This window comes from Hippichthys cyanospilos, chromosome 11, assembly GCF_059441005.1.
Source record: "Hippichthys cyanospilos isolate Australia breed blue-spotted pipefish chromosome 11, RoL_Hcya_1.0, whole genome shotgun sequence".
Taxonomy (NCBI): domain Eukaryota; kingdom Metazoa; phylum Chordata; class Actinopteri; order Syngnathiformes; family Syngnathidae; genus Hippichthys; species Hippichthys cyanospilos.
In genome coordinates, this window is record NC_142379.1 from 8,512,301 (window position 1) to 8,531,762 (window position 19,462).

Genomic DNA, 19,462 nt, shown 5'->3' on the forward strand with positions numbered 1-19,462 from the left:
GATTGATTTAATGTAATTTGCATACATTCTTACCCCCGGTCTGCAGTAAAAATCTCAAGGGTTGACCTGTCCATAGTGATAAAAAGTTTAGAGACCACTGATCCAATTACCGGTAAAAGCTTGAATGAACGTTCACGTGTTTTTGATTCAACAAAACCAAGTTAGAGAGCTCAAGAGGTAGAGATCAACACAGTGAATCCTTTATATACATATTCACGCAGTGTTGCTGCAATGACAAGAGTGAACATCAATAACAAAACAAGGCTTCTTTTGATATTTATCTACAAATTTGCTGTACACACAACATACAGCTGACATGACTGTGTATTCCACTGGACAACATTATTTGCCCTCCAGATTGACTAGTTGCAGGGTAAAAAGAAGGAAAAAATATATACATTTGTATGCAAGGTTTAAAAATAAAATCAACTTCACAGCCTTAGAAATGTGCAGGCTAATACAATTTCTATACAGTGGTACATTTCAGGTTGTTGTGTATATTAGCTTCTCTATTTCACATATGTACATAACCATACTTTTGAGGTGTGAGGAGAACGCATGCCTTCGGACGAGAACAGGATAGAAAATAATTCTAAAAAATATATTAAATAATTTACTTCAAAGCTATTTATTTTCTGGATACAGTGTACAAGGATGAAGTGGAGCCTTACTAGCGTTTGGAGACAGATTATGCTACTTATTTCCTCTTTAAAGACAACTTATGAATAGGGAGAGCACCGATTCCAACCTTGAGAGAATGCTATTGCTGGTTTTGCTGGTTTCTGACCGGTCTCCATTTTAAAAGCATATAAAAATGGTTTCAAAATGGGCAGTTTCCAACAAATCTGGATCTCGCCAGCTCTTTTCTCAGTTTCCTTTATCAAGAAACCCCTTTTCTTTCTCTTTTGGGCCTCCCTTTTACAGAACATGCGTGAGCATCATTTCAGCTAAAATGAGGGTATCACTTTATAGTACGTGGTGGACTTCAAGGAAAGGATGGATGGAAAACGAAAATTCAATTGGAATTGCAGAAATGACTCACATCCAGTTGTAAAAGTGCTATAGTACACTATAGAACAGTACAGTAGTTTAAAAAGGGTTTTTAGCACACAAAATAACTTAAATGAAGCCTCATGAAACACCTGAGATGTTTTTTTTTAAGTCCTCAAGATGGTGCTCTTGGTTCAAAAATAAATGCTAGTGCAATGGAAATGTAATAATTTCCACCGCATTTTCAAACCAAGCGTGATGTCAAGAGCAAAAAATTATCAGTGCTTCATGAAGCTTCATTTTACTAAAACTGCCTGGAAGATGTCCTATTGTTTGGATTTGTCTTCATAAGGTTTCAACATAGTCTCAATTCACGTTCATCAATTTTAAAAAAAACCTGCTACATCTTGTTTTCTTATATTTTGAGAAGCGTATCGACCAACATTTCTCTTTGCTTTTTCCGATGCAAGTGAACGTTCATATTTCAAGACATACAGATGGCAATGACATGGCAAGCTGGATTTGTGTGCTATCTTTTATAGGAAATCACAATTAATGAGTCAAAGGAAACCTCAAACTGGGACGAAGATGTCGACTTTCCTTTTTGCGCCCTTTGAGCAACAAATGGGCTTCTTTCAAGTTTGAAATTAGGGAGGTTAAATTCGGAGGTGACAATAGCGGTTAACTATTATTCGTCTATGACAGTTGTTTGAAAATTTGATTTTGAATTTTTGATTTACAAGTACACATTTTGCTTCCGCAAACCTATTTTCTAGTCATTGGCTAAATGTGTTCTTCACACGGCATGCAAAGCATGTTTATATTAGCATACTAGCATGCTAATCTCAATAGAAACGTGAGCTCCTAATAAAAAAAAGAAGAAAAAAAAAAGCTTTTGCCCATTTTTTTTTCCGGGTGCTATCCAAACAAGTGTTTGTGGTTGACCAATTTTTAAAAAATTGTAGGTGCATCTCACATTAAATTTGTTTGCATATATCATCTCCTAAACTGCGTGCATAACAACATGCATACATTTTCAGTGTAAAACGCCATACATTTTCAAATTAATTACATTCCTGTATGCTAGTCCACTTCGGAAATATTGAATTTGATATTTCCTTAATTAATATTTACTCTAAAATGGAGTAGACAGTGCTTTAATACTTTAAATCCGGTCTGCTATTTTAAAACACACCCATTTTTCACGCAATATTTTTTTGTGTGTGTGTATGTCTCAACATCTTTGGTAAATAATACTACAAGTTAAATAATAATGTGTGGAGGAGTACAGGACGTAAGAAACTTTTGTTCCAAGTATCAGTTCATGTATCAATGTACACGGGAACGTTGTTCTATAAAAAGAGGGAACCCTAAATGTTCCGACAAATCTGAAGATGCAGCTACAATCGATTGTCTGGATCTGAGGTTGGGTTTCATGCCAATTTGGTAACTTAACAGTGCAGTAGTACAAACCTTGCCACAGAGGGGGGAGGGGAGGGGGAGTCACAATCACAGCTTATGAAAAGCACATTTTTCAAATACAAATCAGTTTTTGAATATATACATAAAAACAAAAGTACTTCATTACAGAGCAGTGATGTTCAATGTTAGTGGATGACACATGACATTTACCACATTCCGATTTGGTCTACAGAGCATCTTACACCCGCATAAGCAGTAGTTAGTGGATTTTTTCTTCTCGTGATTTAGCATATGCCCAGCAGGACTGCTATCCAGTGAAACGCTACCCAGAAGACAATGGAGAGACTTTCGTGATTCCATTTTAGCATCTTCACAGTTGGCAAAGATGACGGCACTGACTACAGCAGCTATTCCCACACCAGTGGAGAAGGAGGCATTTCTGAGGGTTGAGCCACTGTGGAACTGAGATGGCAAGCAAGAAGTAGGTGAAGTTAATATTAGCAATGCACAAGTGGATTACTCCGAGACATACTAGATCAAAACCAAATGTGACATCTTTAGATTTTCTTACATTTTCCTTACAGCTGGGATTAAAGAAAGTCACAGATTTTAAAAAATGCCATCCTTGACCTTGTGTTTAAAAAAAAAAAAAAGATTATAAAATGAAGCCTCACGAAGCACTTTCATTTATTTATTTTTTGTTCCCGTAGATGACACTATTAGTTCCAAAATTCAGTGGGACATTTAATATATTTCCATTGCACTAGCCTTTAATTTTGAAAGAAGTGCACCACCTTGAGGTGTTAAAAAACAAACAAACAAAAAAAAAAACAGGTGGTTCACGAGGCTTCATTTTCCCATCACTACTGGGCATGAATTTGTGTTTTGTTTTTTGAGATATGACCTCCATTTTATCACTGGACAAGGCGGAGGTTTATTATTTTTAAACACCCCTTTACCCTAATATTAAAAAAAAAATAAATAAATACTGTGAATGAGTACATGGCATTGAATGTCTGCAGTGCAAAGACGGATAACTACGTCTTTGGGGTTGAATGAGTTAATGAATGCGAAGACGCTTTTAAATTAATGAAATTACCTTTTATTACGTTTTCTATTTTTCCTTTTAGCCATTTTGTGTTAATGATGCAACTAGATTGAAAATGCAGATGAAAAAGGGGATTTAAAGCATACACACCCTTGTACCCAAATAAAGTAATTCAGACTCAGATGCACTAACACAAAATAATGCTATGTACACCATAATTTTCCTGTACATGAAGTTTAAAACTGTTGTTATAATGCTGAACTATAAAGACGATCAATCTTGCACACACTCACCTGATAAAGCTCTTGAAAGCAGCCGACTGAGGGTTGATGCAGAGTGGTACTCGACTCCCCTTTTGCTGCTCCAAAATGAACTGATGGATGATCTCTGAGGGGCCGCAAAATACAAAGAGAATAAGAAACTAAGGCATTGCTTTCCTTGTCAAAAACTGTGAAGGTGCAAGTCAGAATCCTGACCAAACCAAATCCTAAGTTTGTCTCTCTATGGCTTGTAGATGGCTTAAATTCAATGCTTTATCATGCTAGCTGTCACTTCTTGAGCCATCATATAATTAAATCGAGTAAAACTAGTTTCAAATGTATTTTTCTTGTTTTAACACTAGCGATCAAAGGCGAGTAGATCATTTTCTCTTGAAGAAAGTCCAATACGGGCCGCAAATGGTCGCTGTAATGACACAGTAGAGCGTGTTAGTATGCTTTGTGTAACCTTCGGACACTTAGCCGCTACTTTTTTTTTTTCCGCACACTTTGAACCCTGTGGCCCAGCATTTGGAGTTTTTTTTTTTCTATCCAAGTATTGACTTTGACTTTGAACTGCTATTTTAGTCATCATCAGGGGGCATACTCGACTAGTAAACACAACCAGATGTCTTACTGTTGTGTTAGTGCAGTATTCTAAGTCACTTTTAGTTTTATAAGACTTGTACTTAAACTTTATTATACTCTCTACAAATAGCTTTTTGTTTTATGTCAAAGTTGTGAATTGTCTATAGTAAAAGTTCACTATTTCACACCAATGTAGCAAGCAAATAAGTAGCAAGTTATGTGTGTGTAGTTAAATATACTATTGTTACCTTTGAGATGAAATAAATGGCTCATGATGTTACTTGGAATGTGCATCAAGTTTTAGTTATTTTGTAAGAAAAAAAATTCCCGTAATTAGACTAATAGAAAATATAACTAGTGAAGTAATCATTAATTAGAGCCCAAATATTGGTCACATAAGCTGGTTAGTGATCTTTTATGGTCCCCGAATAACATTTATCTTGAATTGAATTGAAAAGAACCAGCTGAGGTCCGCTCAATCAGAAAGGTAAGATCAAAACTGCACCTAGCAAAAACTCACCTTTAACTTGTCTCACAGAGCTTAGATTCTTCTCAAAGCCGTCATCAAACTTGGGGTTGGTGACGGGCTCAAAGTCACTTGTGTAAACGCGCCCGGATGATGTTGTGTAGCAGCATTTGCACATGCACGTGTGGTAGCGCAGCCGACCCTCATCCAGGTACGGATGCGCCAGGGCGTCCTTCGCTGAAATCCGCTTCGACTGATGACCAAAAGACAGGTCATAAAAAGTGCATAAAAATAGTTTAGCATTCGGTCGGCTCTTCGATTTAATTTTCCTAATATCCCAGTCTACCCTTCCTATCAGAATGGTTCAACGCAACTGTCATGTCACGCCACCTAACAGAGTCCATAGCTACAAAATGTAAGGAAAAGCAAGATTAAAAAGTAGCTACTGGTGGCGCAATAATTATAGCACGTTGTTTTGTCTAGTTATGTGTAATTCATTTTTTGGAATGCATGGCATTATTTTCCTCGAATAGGAGTTTGAATGTTAGATATGAAAACTGGTTTTGTGACAATGTCCTAATATTTTAACATGAAACCAGACAAACAAGATCGGAGAGTCACGTACTATTAAAAAACAAAAGGATGACGCTCAACTGCAGTTGCAGCTCTATTTCGAGACAAAGTTGTGAAAATTACAATTACGAATCTTTCAAATACATTACCGACCCATGTTTGACAATTAATATGAACATTAATACACTGGGAAATGATAACTCACCGGATCAAACACCAGCATCCTGCAGAGGAGGTGGACAGCTTCATGAGTCGCTTGACTGGACAGCGTGTAAAGAACAGGGAGGGATGGCTGCAAACCAAGCAAAAATCCAAACATTAACCATCTTGCAACTCTTTCAGCTGTAAAATTATACATTGCATTTAAAGGAAAGTGAAAGCTAACAATAGAACGCAGGTTCTTATAAAACATCACTGATTTGTCTTGCATCTGCACAAACTAAATCATCTTGGATCAATCCCTGCAGAGGTACTGTATGTGAGGCTTTTTTTTCCTCAGGTGCCCGTTTATTTAGTGTACAGACTCTGGAAGAAGTCATGTAACACACCATCAACAAAGCAAATGCAAACTAAACTTCCCTTTCCAAATTACAAATAGATATGGCACACTTTTATTTTGAAATAGACCACAGCGCCTTGTTGCACCGTAATTGCTTACTTGATTAATCCCTGACGTCAACAACACTATATTGTCATGAAAGCAAGTTAAAATGCCGATTACGCTAACCAGGATTGCTTAAAAAGACTTCATTATGCTGACAATGCCTTAAACAGGACTCCAACGTGGCAGAGCTAACAGCACCAGATGCTAGCAGCCCCATATAGGCTAACCCTAATGTATTTTGTGGTCTTCTGCATTCATAACTGTTTAACAAAACAAAAAAAACATTTTGTTTTCACAACCAACTATTAGAATTTTCTAACTCAAATACCAAAATATTGTGAGAGCAGCGGCCCTACATCACACACTTGCTGCAAGCAACACAGTGTATTCAGGGTGGTGTGTTCACACAACACTCATTTATTCTTTCTTTTGATCATAATGTGTTAATGATTGTGAGAAGCCAAAATTGTAAATATAATTAAATTGTATTGTAAATAGAATCCTTGGCGCGCTATCCTACGGGAACCGCAAATTAATAGTACTCATGAGGGATGAAGCATTTCTGCATTGAGTGGAAGAGTCTCATAAACAATCAGGGGTGCCGCAGCCCACAACTCCCAGAAGTCATCACGGCCCCGACTGCTCATAAGGACAGGTCGCCAAGTCTGAGTAGCGGGAAGTCATCCTCCTAGTCCTTCTCCAGCTATCTTTGGCAAGGTCTTAGTCGGCTTCCTCCGCATCGTCCTCCACACCGGAAGGCTTGCCATATGCCTCAAAGATCTGAATGAACAGTGGCGGGAAATCCATTTTCGCACCCTCCTCCAAGTAACCCCGAGAGACACGAAATGCAGCCGTTCATTTCCTGGGCTTTGCTGCGGCGTCAAAGACGATTCACTTTTGAGGCCTCTGCTATATGCAGCCAACTCTCCAAAATCCTCCTCTGCATGGTGCAGTCATTGCTTATAAACTATAGGACCAAATGCGAAGCTCGCACACGTTTTGCTCCCAAACAGGAGATGAAAAATGCGGATGCCAATGACAACACCCACTTGAACAGACAGCAAATAATTCATCATTTGAAATGATATATTTAAGTCGCAATCCCAGCTCCACAGTAAAGTGAGAAAGCAAGTAAGGCACCTAAGAGTTTAAATCCTGCATATTGAAAATGATTGGTTGGTCAAATGGCAGATATTGACTGTGTTTACATGCAATTAATAACCCTGTTAACTCTTTCTGTGCCACGGACGAGAATTTTGTCATGTAAAATACTTAGGTTGTGTGCCAGTGACAAAAATTCTTACCTATGTTTTTTTTTTTTTTTTATGAATGAATAGATAACACTTTGACCAGCGCTCCCCTTAATTTTCCTGATTGTATATACAAATGCAAACTGCTATTTTGCCATCAAAAACACATTGTCACTTTTTTTGTTCATGTTTTATCGAAGCGAAGGACTGTTTTAGATGTTACTAAAAGTACATTTGTGTCAAAGTCATTGTTGAGCAGAAAACACATCTTTTCACAAAAAAGCTAATTTTGTCCTTGTGTCCAAAATAACTTGGTTTCACTATTTTCAAACAGTGATTATTAAAGAATGAAATAAGGTAGAATCTTGCTTTTTTTCTTGGTACCACCAATGTCTACTTAATAATACAATATTCTGTCGGCCTTGAAAGATGCGTCAAAATGCTCAAAATCAGCTGGCACTTAAGGTTGGTAGCCATTTCAGATAACACTTGGCACGGAAAGAGTTAAACCGCAAATAATGGTAATATTCTGGTTTTTGTATACCATGTAAATGCCTGCAATTAGCGTTATAAGATTTTATGTGGCTTTAAAAAAAACGAAAAATCCTCGAGTACCTCTTTACTAACCAAACTATAAGGTCAAGTAAACACGCTCAGGTTACCACCTTTGAACGAGTTATTGGTTTGTGTTCAGCGTACGCTCCATCCACAAGAAAATTGAGTCTTTTTCATTGTGATCGGTATATGAAGCCTCACAACTTTTGATATTTGTTCGCTCCTCTAGATGGCATTTAATGTATTTCTATAGCACCAATTGGAGGAGTTAAAAAAAAAAAAAGAGTTTTATTGGGGCTTCTCTTTCCCATCACTCTTTTTCGGTACAGAAGTGCTTCTAATATGCGCAGCGATGCAGTTTAAAACTTGACAATCTAGACGGGAAGATTTTTCACTTCAGGGAGAAGTAAAGCCACGCACATTCCATTGCCACTTGCTAAGTATTGATTCCTCCGCGGAGTAAACGAAAAGGCCAAAATTCAGACGCTACACAGAGCATCACTTTAGGAGCGAGGAGGAAACCGATTATTTTGTCACTGAGTTAAATGATGCCTATTTGCATCATGCCGTTATCCGTGGATCACAGATTCGGGTTAGAAAATATGTCACCAGAAATGGTTGAAATGTACTTTTTGGAGCACACAGCAGAACATCCAGCAGCTGTTGGGTGTTTCATCATGATTTCAAAGAACAGCATTGTGAACATTCGCCGGTACAAAAGTGGATTAGCCGGGAGATTAAACCTTATAGCTGGCACAACTCCCATAATCAAACTTGATGGGAGAAGCCAGAGTCGTAATTTAATCAAATTGCTAGCTAAATGATGACATAACATTAGCATGAATGCACTAATGCGTTACTGGGCATAAGGATTCAAACAAGACTCCCACACTTCCTGTCAGGCCTTTCAGAATGAAAATGTTAGTTACTTCAAACAGGTCATACCATAAACGTTCACTTTGTGATATGTCAGAGATATTTGGTTGTATAAAAAATAAACCTAGGTGGGGTTTTAGTGAGCCAAGCGTCTTACTTCCCTGTTAAGAAATAACCACTAAGAAACGATTTCCCCATGGCTCGATGTCATTCTATGTCAAATGACATGCTCAATGTCATTTATAATAAACTGGGAAAAGTTTAAAATTAATCAACAGGGAACATCTTGACTCAGAAATATTTGACAACTCCGAATCTGTTAAAACTATCAGGATAACTGATTTTCTTCAGGTGAAGCCTGTCTTTTGTTGATTTTGATTATGGGAGGAAAAAGTAATTGATTCCGAAACCCATACGCAAAGAAAATACGGCTCATTTTGAGCTTGATTACCCCCTTCCAACAAAAATCATCAGAGGTCAAATTGTTTGGGGGATGAGACTTTTGATTGCTAATGGAGATTAATGTTTGTGTGGTCATCTGGAGTGAACACAAGGTGTATTTTTGTACGGTCATTTGTACTCGTGGTGAAAGAATTGTTTAGTTTGAAGTTTATTTGCACATCAGTATTCCGTGCCATCGGATCTTGAGAGCAGATTATGAATAATGAAATACTGTACATTGAAACAATAAATGATTGAAAAAAACAAAACAATGCCAGCTAAATTAAAAAAAAAAAAGTGAGCTGCAACACCCTTTCTAAATGCAATATTAAACCTGTTGGTCTTGTACTGGAGCTTTAGGTGCAACGTCATTCATTGTTCAAGTGTCCAAAGGTCATGAGCAAAATCAACGTCATGTGACTGACAGAAAAACAAATTCCTTACAAGAGTAACTTGATTACCTGTTTGTTAGGTCCTCTGAGGATATGCGCTCGAGCTCCTTCACATGCTGTCCTCATCGCCTCCATTGAAGGAGTCCCCAACAAATCAGTGATCAAGTCCAGCTATTGAGAGACAAACCAGTGCACTGCATTAAAACAAGGGCCGCATGTAAATATTAGATAGAGCCAAACACTTTGTTAGATTGCCAAATACTCATGTTTTTGAGAAGAAAGCTAGAAATTCTGTTCTTAATGCTGAGTCCACACTGAGAGATTTTGTCCATTTATATCCACAGTAGCTAGGGCTTCAATGGTATTTTTGGCAGCATGGACAGTTAAAAATAGTTTTCCTTCATTTCTGAGCCCACTGCAAATGTTTCTTCTTGTGAGCATTTGTTACAGGTGGACAAATTACAGCTTAATGCATGAGAATAAGCCTTTGAGGATTTTGCATGGAGAGGTTCTTAAGTCGTTAACCCCAAAAATGTTTTGTTTTATGCACTCTCGCTAAATCTATATGGAGGGCCGCCATTTTGCCACTTTTTGAACGAAAATAACATCACACTTGCTCAGGGCTTGGACCTATCACAGCTTATCTGTTTTCTGAGTTTGGTCATGTGATATTTGCAAGGTGAGCCATGATTGGTTTGTTCCTTGAGCCTTCAGGCACTGTGATGTCCGTTTCAGTCGACATCATGTGACAAAATGGGCATCCCCCACCCCACTATTTGAGAAACACTACTATAGCCCAATCTATACATTTCGTTGTTTACCTGCTGGATTGGACTCTGGGCTTGAAAGAGAATTCTTCTCCCGAGCAGCTCGGCAAAGATGCAGCCCACAGACCAAATATCGATGGAATTTGAGTAGTGACGGCTCCCCATCAGGATCTCTGGTGCTCGGTAGTATTGTGTCACCACTTCCTGAGTCATGTGTCGCGATTCATCAGTCTCCTCCACTCGCGCAAGACCAAAATCACAGATCTGAAATAGAATAATTCAGAATTCCAGTTGCAATAATTTGACTTAAAACATTTGGATTCGGCAGGTCAAAATACATGATATGAGCACATTCCAGCTTTTATTTTTAGGTTTTCATGACTGATTATGCTTACACTCAGTAAGTTAGTGATTCTCAAAGGGGCCTGACTGCCGGTGGTCGGTGAAATAATTTGGGTTATTAATAAAAACTGATTCATGTTAATTTCCTTTGATTTTTAATTAAATTGTGAAAGTATTCATGACTCTTCAAAAAGCAATCAATACAACCAAAATTCAAAATGCGTTTTGGGTCTACAATTGCTTGCTAACAAGGCGATGAAGCCAACAAAGCTAAAGCGGCATTTTATTTTATAATGCTGTTTTTTTTTTTTTTTTACTTAATAATTGGCAGAAACCTGTATGGGGGAAATAAGAAGATGTGCATTTGGCAATGTTTATTTTATAAACTTCAGTATGTTGAAAAGTAATTAATATACAGTGAACCCCCGGTTTATGACGTCCCTGCCTTATGTTTTTTCACCTTACAACATGGATGCGACGGCGTCAAAATGGCGGCATGTTAAAAAAAATTTCTCGTGTGAATGCTTACAAAATCGTATTTATTGTGCATTTCAGTGCTTAAATCAAATGAATTGGTTAGCCATGGGTTTCAGGATTGCCAGCGATGTTAATGAGAGAAGTAAGAAGATAATTAGTATGGAAAGGAAGAATATGAAGAAGGCTAGGTTTTTTTTGTTTCCACTAACATTTTCAAAGGGGTTCCTTGAAAATTTTGCTTTCCAAAAGGGGTCCCTGACTCCAAAAAGTTTGACAACCCCTGTTATAGGTCAACAAAATTTTGACAACAGAAAGTTAAGGCATTCACCGATAGTAGCAAAGCATTTGCTCGTAATAAATGCGCCAAGCCTGTGACTCAACAAACAAACGTTCACGTTCTTGTTTATCATTATTTGCTGTATTGTTCCTTGTCTTTTATATTCATTGTGTCACACACCTTCAGTACACAGTTGCTGTTGACCAACAGGTTGCCAGGTTTAATGTCTCGGTGAAGAATGCCCGCAGAATGAAGGTACTTCAGTCCTGGTGATAGTTGATCACAGGAATAGCATGTAAACATAGATATGCACCGGACTAATTAGAGGAACCCATACAAAATGTTACAAAATTTGATAATGCTACCTCGTAGAATCTGATAGAGAAAAACTTTGGCGTGGTCGGAGCTCAGGGGCTGTGGTGACACGATGATCTTATGGAGGTCACTTTGCATCAGTTCGGTCACTACATATCTGGCCAATGGGAAGGTAAGGCAAAAACAGAAAACCAAGAGCATGGAACCAACAATAGTTAACTGAGAAATTAGGGAATGCAGCACTTTTATCAGTTAGTCAGAGATTGTAAGACACAATTATTAATACACTTGATACTTGTTTGGTTCTTTCACAGATATGTTGACAAGAATATTGTCACCGTCAATCGACTGACTTCAGCGTTAATACCGCCGCTTCCCACTGCAATGGTGTGAAAGTGAGTGTGAATGTTTTTCTTTCTACACATAACCTCCAATCTACTCAATTTATACCAACACTGCTAATGTTGTACAAACAGCGCCACATGGTCTAAAAAATAATATAAAAATGTGTGATGTCGGAACAGATCGTGTATTTGTGATCCGCACCATAGGGGCATGATTCATATGTCATGTTCAAAACAAAAACCTGCTGCATTTCTTCCTTTACTCCTACATGTTGTGGTCTGCCAAAACAAATGTGGCATGACCCCGGATGACCCCCAGGGAAAAGGCTTTGTTTTTGTTATTTGCAGTGTAATTGCAATAAAACAACACTTGAGAGCAATGGGTTTTAATTTCAGGTACTTTGATGCAATTGTTTTTTTTCTCAGTTTCAGACTAACCTGTAACTGTAAAAAAGTAGTTAACAGTTGTCGAAAGTTGATTTGCATTGATTTTTTTTTCTACCGTTCGTGTTAAAGAGGATACAGTTTTAAGTATAGTACTTATACAATTTTTATATAGAATAATCTTATTTATAGTCTGCACAGTGAGTGGGAGGGTGCGAAAGGTTCTCTCCTGGGGGGGGGGGGGGGGGGGTGCGAAAGGTTCTCTCCTGGGGGGGGGGGGGGGGGGGGGGGGCAGGCTACATAATTGGGAAGTACTGCCTTAGACTAACAGCCTGGCCACCTTAGCCCTCCCACAGTTGGTGACCACATTATCTTCTCAAGCACTGCCTGAGTCATGCTTTACGTGGTCCTTTACTGAAGAGCTATTTGCTCCCTGAAACTGCAGGGTTTGCATTTCTTATTGGCTTTGCATGGTAGGAACCCAAAACCAGGTCTAGACAGAGCCACAAACCAAAAAGGCTCAACGCTGTGCAAGTTAGGCCAGGATCAGTGAATGTCAGGTAGCCCAACAGTCACATCAGACTCAGTTGACATGAAAAAGTATTGTTTTAATTCAATTTGCTTAACGCTATGTGTCATCAGTCAGTCACGTGTGAAAGATGCTCTATCTAATCCAAAAGCTTAAACCCCAGGAGGATCACATCAGCCAGAGCACATAAGCGGGACTTAAAATAAATCACTTTCTGTGGACACACCTTCAGATTGTTGATACTACCAGACATTCAAATAACAGACTGAATGTAAGATCGGTTTTGGTTACAATGCCTCTGCAAAAAGTCCTGCTTAAAATTTCAACTAGAAACAAATAAAGATTCGATCACAGCAATTAGGAAGGATACATTTCTTCAAAGAAGTCGATGTGGGGAGGTTGCAGGATGTCGAGAGCAGAGAGCACCTGAGGAGAAAGCGTTAATGCATGGTTGAGTGACTGGATCCAAACCAAACTCACTAATCTCTTAAAACTGATAACATAATGTCCATTTTTTTTTGTAACTTTATAGCTACACAACAATTTTTAATCCATATCATTCTTGATAAAACATTCTTCACATCAAGTAGTTTTTGTAAATTATGGATGTTCTTTATTATAACTCACAAAAAGCAATCATGTTTGTGCGTTAGGTCCAAATTCTCTTCCATACTTTTTAATGTTTGCGCACCATGACTTTTACGTTTGATGTCTGGTCTAGACAAGAAAGTGATACGATGTGCTGGTCATTTCAAGTACCAAATGTTCCAAACTATAAGGTGCTATCTTTTTCTCAAGCTTTGAACATGTGTGTTTTGCAATCTAGAAGTTATAGTACATGACACATTAAAAAAAACAGTGGTGGAGCACAGTCTTTTTTTCTGATACAGTAAGCCTATGTATCTGTCACAATTACTAGAAATGTATGTTGACCAGTTTTTCTAAGACAATACATTTTGATGGCTCTGTTAAATCTTGAAATTATTGCATATGCAATATCGTATATTTTTAAAAAGCCATATCCACAAATGTTCATGTGCACAATAACGTAAACATGCTATGTAGTTGCTTATGTAGTTTTTGCATCCTGTTTTATGTACTTTTTGAATTTAAATATGGCTGTACTTACATTTTCATGTTTAAAAAAACATAGCATCTTCAGTTCTCGAAATACTCTCTTGCAGGAAACAAGGTTTTGGAAGACATTGGGCATCTTTTTGAGGGCAACTCGCTTTCCATCTCGAGGATCCGTGACTGACCTGGGAGAGGAGTACAAAATTATGAGTAAAAACTAATATTTTATGCATTGACTATATCCATAAACTGTAATTACTTTTTATCAAATCAAATTAATACATCATTAGTAATATTTACTTAACCATTATGATTATCTGAAGTGGAAAAACTTGTAGTCCTGGAACTTTTCTGACAAACATCAGAATTATTGTGCCTTAGCCAGTATTTAATTCAAACAGCTTTGTTGGATTGACTAGCATTGTGTTCAGACATTTTTTTTTCATTGAAGAAGGTGATAGATGACTGAGGACTTCAAAGTCTGCCTAGCAACAAGTGATCATGTAAAACCTCTAGACCGGCGATCAAAAAATGTCAAGAGAACAATGCTTATAAAAAGAGCAAATCTCATGTCAACATCAGAACCAATAGAAATTCAAATAGAAAATAATATTATGCATCCCTGGTATAAAATATGGTAAGGTTTGAACACCTTTCCACTGATGAGTCAAACAACATTTAAATCCAGGGATACTGAGATTAAAGCCTCGTGAGGAGCACAGTAGGTAGAAGTAAGCGCATTCAGGCTGGAGCTCTTTTCAAAGCACCCTTCAGTCAACCTTCTCAAATAGGATCAGTCAAGGAAAACAGATGGCAAAGAAACAAAAATCCCCGGCTGCACCAAGACTGTCAGTCTCTCGGAATACGCTTAGACCAGTCAAGGAAAGCGTGCAAACTTTTAAAAGCGGCACTTGAAGAAAAATATGCAATTGTTTATTTTTTTGTAACTTAACTACTTATGGCAAAGAGTGGATTGAAGAGCCAATAATTTAGATAGCATCCAATTAAAAACTAATGTAATTCAATGCAATGCCCCGATCTGGTATGAGTACAAAAAAAAATATCAAAATATTCTTTCATGGGTAAAAGACACCGATTGGGTCAAACAACAACATCGGACCACTCACTTCTAAACCAGACGTATGACAAAAATTATATTTTGAATATGAAGTATGTGCAAATATCTAGGTGTGGCATCCCCATCAAGTATGTGCGTTCAGTGGGTATACAGTGATGTAATCCACCCTTTAATAATACCAGATCAATTACCGTATATACAATAAAAAAGTGCTATATAAATATGGCTAATTCAGCATTTTTTTCTTGCACGTACTCGATGCAGATTTTGGTTTTTAATGATATACGTTAAAGATCTGTCATATACAGATGAGCTATAAGTTAACCATTCTTACATATAGTAACTATTGTGTTAGTGCCCAGAGCAAAACTCCCAGATTGAACTACTGGTACGTCAGCCAGTAACAGTTTGGAAACACCAAAACTCTTAACTCTTTCAGTGACATGAAAATAGTAATAACAATAAAGATAATTCTGTTTTTTTTTTGTTTTGTTTTTTTTATGGAGAGTAGCTGACACCCTTAACTAATGCTAACCAAATATAAGCAAATTGGGCACTGTAGTGATAACTGTGACCATTGCATGGCAGTGTTTCCAAATATAAAACACAGGTATTACCTACATGCAATTCAAAATATGGAACGAAAATCAATCTTTCATATGATCACACCCATAACAGAACAAAATATTCTGTCGGCCTTTAAAGATGAGTGAAAATGCTGAATTTACTGGCCCTCTAGAGGTTTCCTTTTTCCGATAATCCACCACTGAAAGAGTTAAAATCGTGTTTTTTCTGGACATGTACGTTTCGAAATAGAATTATCAAATCTGCCTTGATTGTAAATCAAGCTTTGATGAACACAGAGTCCAACCGATCGGGAACTATATGTAGCTGAACCAGGCAGAGAACGTCACTTGTTACACCATCAGCAAAAATGCCCTCGGGAAGTGAATCAACATACTGATTGGCTGGTAGAACCAGCAATTTCAACGGTGTCAAAGATCTTGATGGCGTTAGATAACATATTTGCATGACACCTCATCGAAGCTAAAAACTGATTCAACCCGAAAAACAGAAAACAATTACTGAATGAATAGAAACCGTGCAGCTAAGCCACACTACGAACAGAAGACAAACCACAGACCTCACACTTGTATACAAGTTCACCAAACAAAATGTAAAGTATATTTCGAGTCTTTGTTCCGATTTTGAGGGTTCTGGGAAGCGGGCACAGAAAAAAACAAACAAAAAAAATCCAGTAATTCACAAAACTTGATTATTTCATGCAACCAAACAATAAGGATCTAAAACAGTGAAATTATGGCCTTTGAAAAGTGATAAAAGCTAACACTGTATGCCCTCAGTACTTTGTTGAGCCTTCTTTTGCTTTGTTTACAGCACTGGTCCCCAGCCACCAGCTCACAGACCCGATACCAGGCCACGCATTGACAATTAGTATTTTTCCTTTTCTTTTTTTAACCTTCTCAGGGCCAATAGTAGTAAGCTTGGGTCATTATATAATGGAGAATTGTGATTTTGTGTGACAAGCTGCAAGCGTATCTACTCAGACACAGCAGGAACATGCTTGACCCCAGCCAACCAAACCAATCCCTAATTTAAGGCAGAGGAAGATCTCTGGCAGTGTTTGTTTGTTTTTTTTAATTATGACAAGATTGGGATGCAGGGAAGTTACAATATTAAACATACTATATTATTCTAAAAACGTAATATAATGGAAATGTTTTTGTGTGTTTTTCTGCCATAATCCTCAAAATTGAAACAAAGGTGTTAAAGTTTAACTTGTGTGGTTTTACTTTTTGGAAAAAATTATTGAAATAGGTTGGTTTTTTTTTTTTTTTCCCTCACACACTTATGCACAGTAAACTGAGAAACATGTTACATTACTAATGAGCGGGGCCCAAGCAGGGTGATTTTCGATGGGTCTTTGTGAACATATTATATAGTCACGTGTGATGTGTACTTTTTGAATTTCAGTGAAAAGGCCGGCCATTTAACATCATAGTGCACTTACCAGACAACCCCAAACGCACCATAGCCGATCGGCCTGTCAGGCTCTATATCAAGCTGCTGCTGCAGGTGGTGTGTGTGCTGTTGATGATGATGGTGATGATGGTGAGCTTTGACAGCGGCGGCTTGAACTTGGGCAGGAGCCACTGCCGCCGCGGGCCCCGGGGCCTGTCCAGGGGCCGGCGAGGGGAAGTAAGGATGCTGCTGACCGGGGTTGAGCATCACAGCGGCGGCGGCGGCGGTGGAGGTGTGCTGCTGGATGGTGTGAACGGCAGCGGCAGAGCCCGGGTGCTGCAAGTGATGCTGGCCCACGTGGTGGTGGTGATGCATGTGTGGAGGCGGGAGATGCTGCAGCTGGTGGTGGTGATGAGGGTGATGGGCAGCCACGGCCGAGGAGCCACCATTGTATGCAGCCATCATTTTTGTAACATTTGAAGCTGTTGCGCCACAAAGAGTCATTCACTAATTCAAGTGATGATAGTGGCTACCGCCAGGCTCCTACGGTACAATCAAGGTAACTTATAGGGAACATAAAAACAGCACTACTGGGGGGTAAGATACTCTGACTGTCTTTCTCATTCTGGTTCAACAAACTCAAAGAATCTGAATTCGATTCACACCACTAGGCATTCAAAGAGGGAGGAACTGCCACGTGAAAATATGACAAGTCGTGCTGGTAGAGACTTAAAAATAATGGTTAAAAAAATCGAAAACAACCCGCCCACCCCGCAATAAATTAAAAAAAAAAACGGAGGCCCTAAATGCCTCTCATGATCGTGTTGGCACCCCCCTCCCTTGCTGATTAAAGTCTGTTTCCGTACAGTGTGGTCTGACGCTTGTCACATGGGAAATGGAACCCTCATCATCTTTTTGAAGTGTCCAAGTTTGCCAGACGCTCTGGTCCAGCGTTGTTGGCGTTCTCGCCACCTGGGCTCCAGGCTGCTTGGAAATCGCATCAATTATTCCAAGCGAAAGCCTCCCTCTCCTCGAGAGTGTGTGCAGGCCAAATAGCTACTCTGTAAACAGTGGTAATCTCCGAGCCCTAATTATCGCTGCTGATCCGGTACAGAGGAGGTGTATCCTCAGCCAGGCCCCACTACAACAGGCAGAGGCAGGCAAGGCCCAGGCCTTTGGTGACCCACCTCACTCACATATTACAAACAACTAGAGAGCTGGGCGCCTTCTCAGAAATCCTGCACATCTTGACGGCGATCGAGCATCGAGCGCGCATCAAAATAGCAGAAGAGAAATCCTGGCAACTAACTTCCCCCATCCACAGTCTTTGGATTTTCTAAAACACAAGCTGTCCTCCTGGGTTCGACAAAGTTCACCCGGAGCCACCGGATGTTAGGATAAAGTTAAATCCTTGAAAACGCTTGCATGTGGGGACTCTCGTTACTGAAAGAGAGAGAGCGGCGCGGTACTAAACCTGACAGCTCAGTGTTAGCTCCGGGGTGTCAGTGCCTCCAAATCAAAACAGTAATCCCTCCTTTCCTTCGAGAACCTGTCGCGGAGTCCTGTTGTCATCGATGGAACGAGAAGGCGCCGCGACACAACTACACTTTTAGTCCACGGCGAGTACTTGTCACCAGCATGATTGGCTGTTAAACACAGTGCGATAAAATGATGAACATTTGATCCAACATGGTGAACCAAACCTCGGTAGCTGGACGGTGCGCTTATGGTAGGCGGCCAACCAATCAGTGAGGGGAGCGTCATGATGTGGCTGTAATCTTTTTGATTGACGTTTGACTCAGCCAATGGCTTGCGCGGGCTGCGTGACAGCGATGTTACTGCGTTCTTGTGTCCCTTTGAGGCGTAAAGAGTATACAGTAAAGAGACTTTTACGATGGTTAAACATGTAAGTATCCAATACGTATCACTGACTAAATTTGTCACGGTTTTTAAACGTCCGTACAAAATGTTTTTGATAGAATTTTAATACATATGGTTATTGCATTCAATCTGTTTGATGAAATATTAATATTTATGAATATTGCGTTCAAGTTTTGCTCAGAACAACCACTTTCATAGGCGTGGGAAAAAATCTAATTGAGAATAGCCCGTAGTGATTAAATACAAAATAATCAATTACTTCATACAATATTCCATATAATGACGTCTACTACAAACTGACCAAAATGAAGCACGTTTTTGTTTGCTTTGTCAAAAAGATGCATTTCAGATTTGAAAATTATTTTTACCACGTAGCAATGTTGATTTGAAATTTAATAATTGCTCAAGCCTAACATCTATGCAAAATTGAGATCCTGTTCTACATGATTGTATCGCTTGAAACACTATTTTCTGGTTAACCTGCCGAATACAGTCTTTTTTGTTTGTTTGTTTGTTTCTCCAAACGTTTAGAGGAAACGTATCTTTTTC

At 38.8% G+C, this 19,462-nt stretch overlaps 1 protein-coding gene across 1 annotated transcript; it reads right to left on the bottom strand.

Annotated features, from left to right (window-relative positions):
• Nucleotides 1-178: 178 nt before the first annotated feature.
• Nucleotides 179-18,749, bottom strand: nlk2 (nemo-like kinase, type 2). Its single transcript, XM_088427225.1, has 11 exons — nucleotides 17,082-18,749; nucleotides 14,027-14,156; nucleotides 13,268-13,323; nucleotides 11,691-11,797; nucleotides 11,506-11,591; nucleotides 10,284-10,493; nucleotides 9,532-9,633; nucleotides 5,550-5,636; nucleotides 4,826-5,024; nucleotides 3,754-3,847; nucleotides 179-2,874 (listed from the first exon to the last, which is right to left on the bottom strand). Exons 1-11 carry the CDS (start codon nucleotides 17,534-17,536, stop codon nucleotides 2,820-2,822), a joined length of 1,581 nt encoding a protein of 526 aa, XP_088283351.1. The 5' UTR covers nucleotides 17,537-18,749; the 3' UTR covers nucleotides 179-2,819.
• Between the last annotated feature and the right edge of the window lie 713 nt (nucleotides 18,750-19,462).

What these genes read in the sequence shown, in the direction of transcription:
- nlk2 (XM_088427225.1), bottom strand. Translation starts at nt 17,536, where the DNA reads ATGACTCTTTGTGGCGCAACAGCTTCAAATGTTACAAAAATGATGGCT. An exon ending in GGTGCGTTTGGGGTTGTCTG is followed by an intron (nt 14,157 to 17,081) that starts GTAAGTGCACTA and finishes CTCCTCTCCCAG; the next exon opens with GTCAGTCACGGATCCTCGAG. An exon ending in ATCGACTTCTTTGAAGAAAT is followed by an intron (nt 11,798 to 13,267) that starts GTATCCTTCCTA and finishes CCCATTGGCCAG; the next exon opens with ATATGTAGTGACCGAACTGA.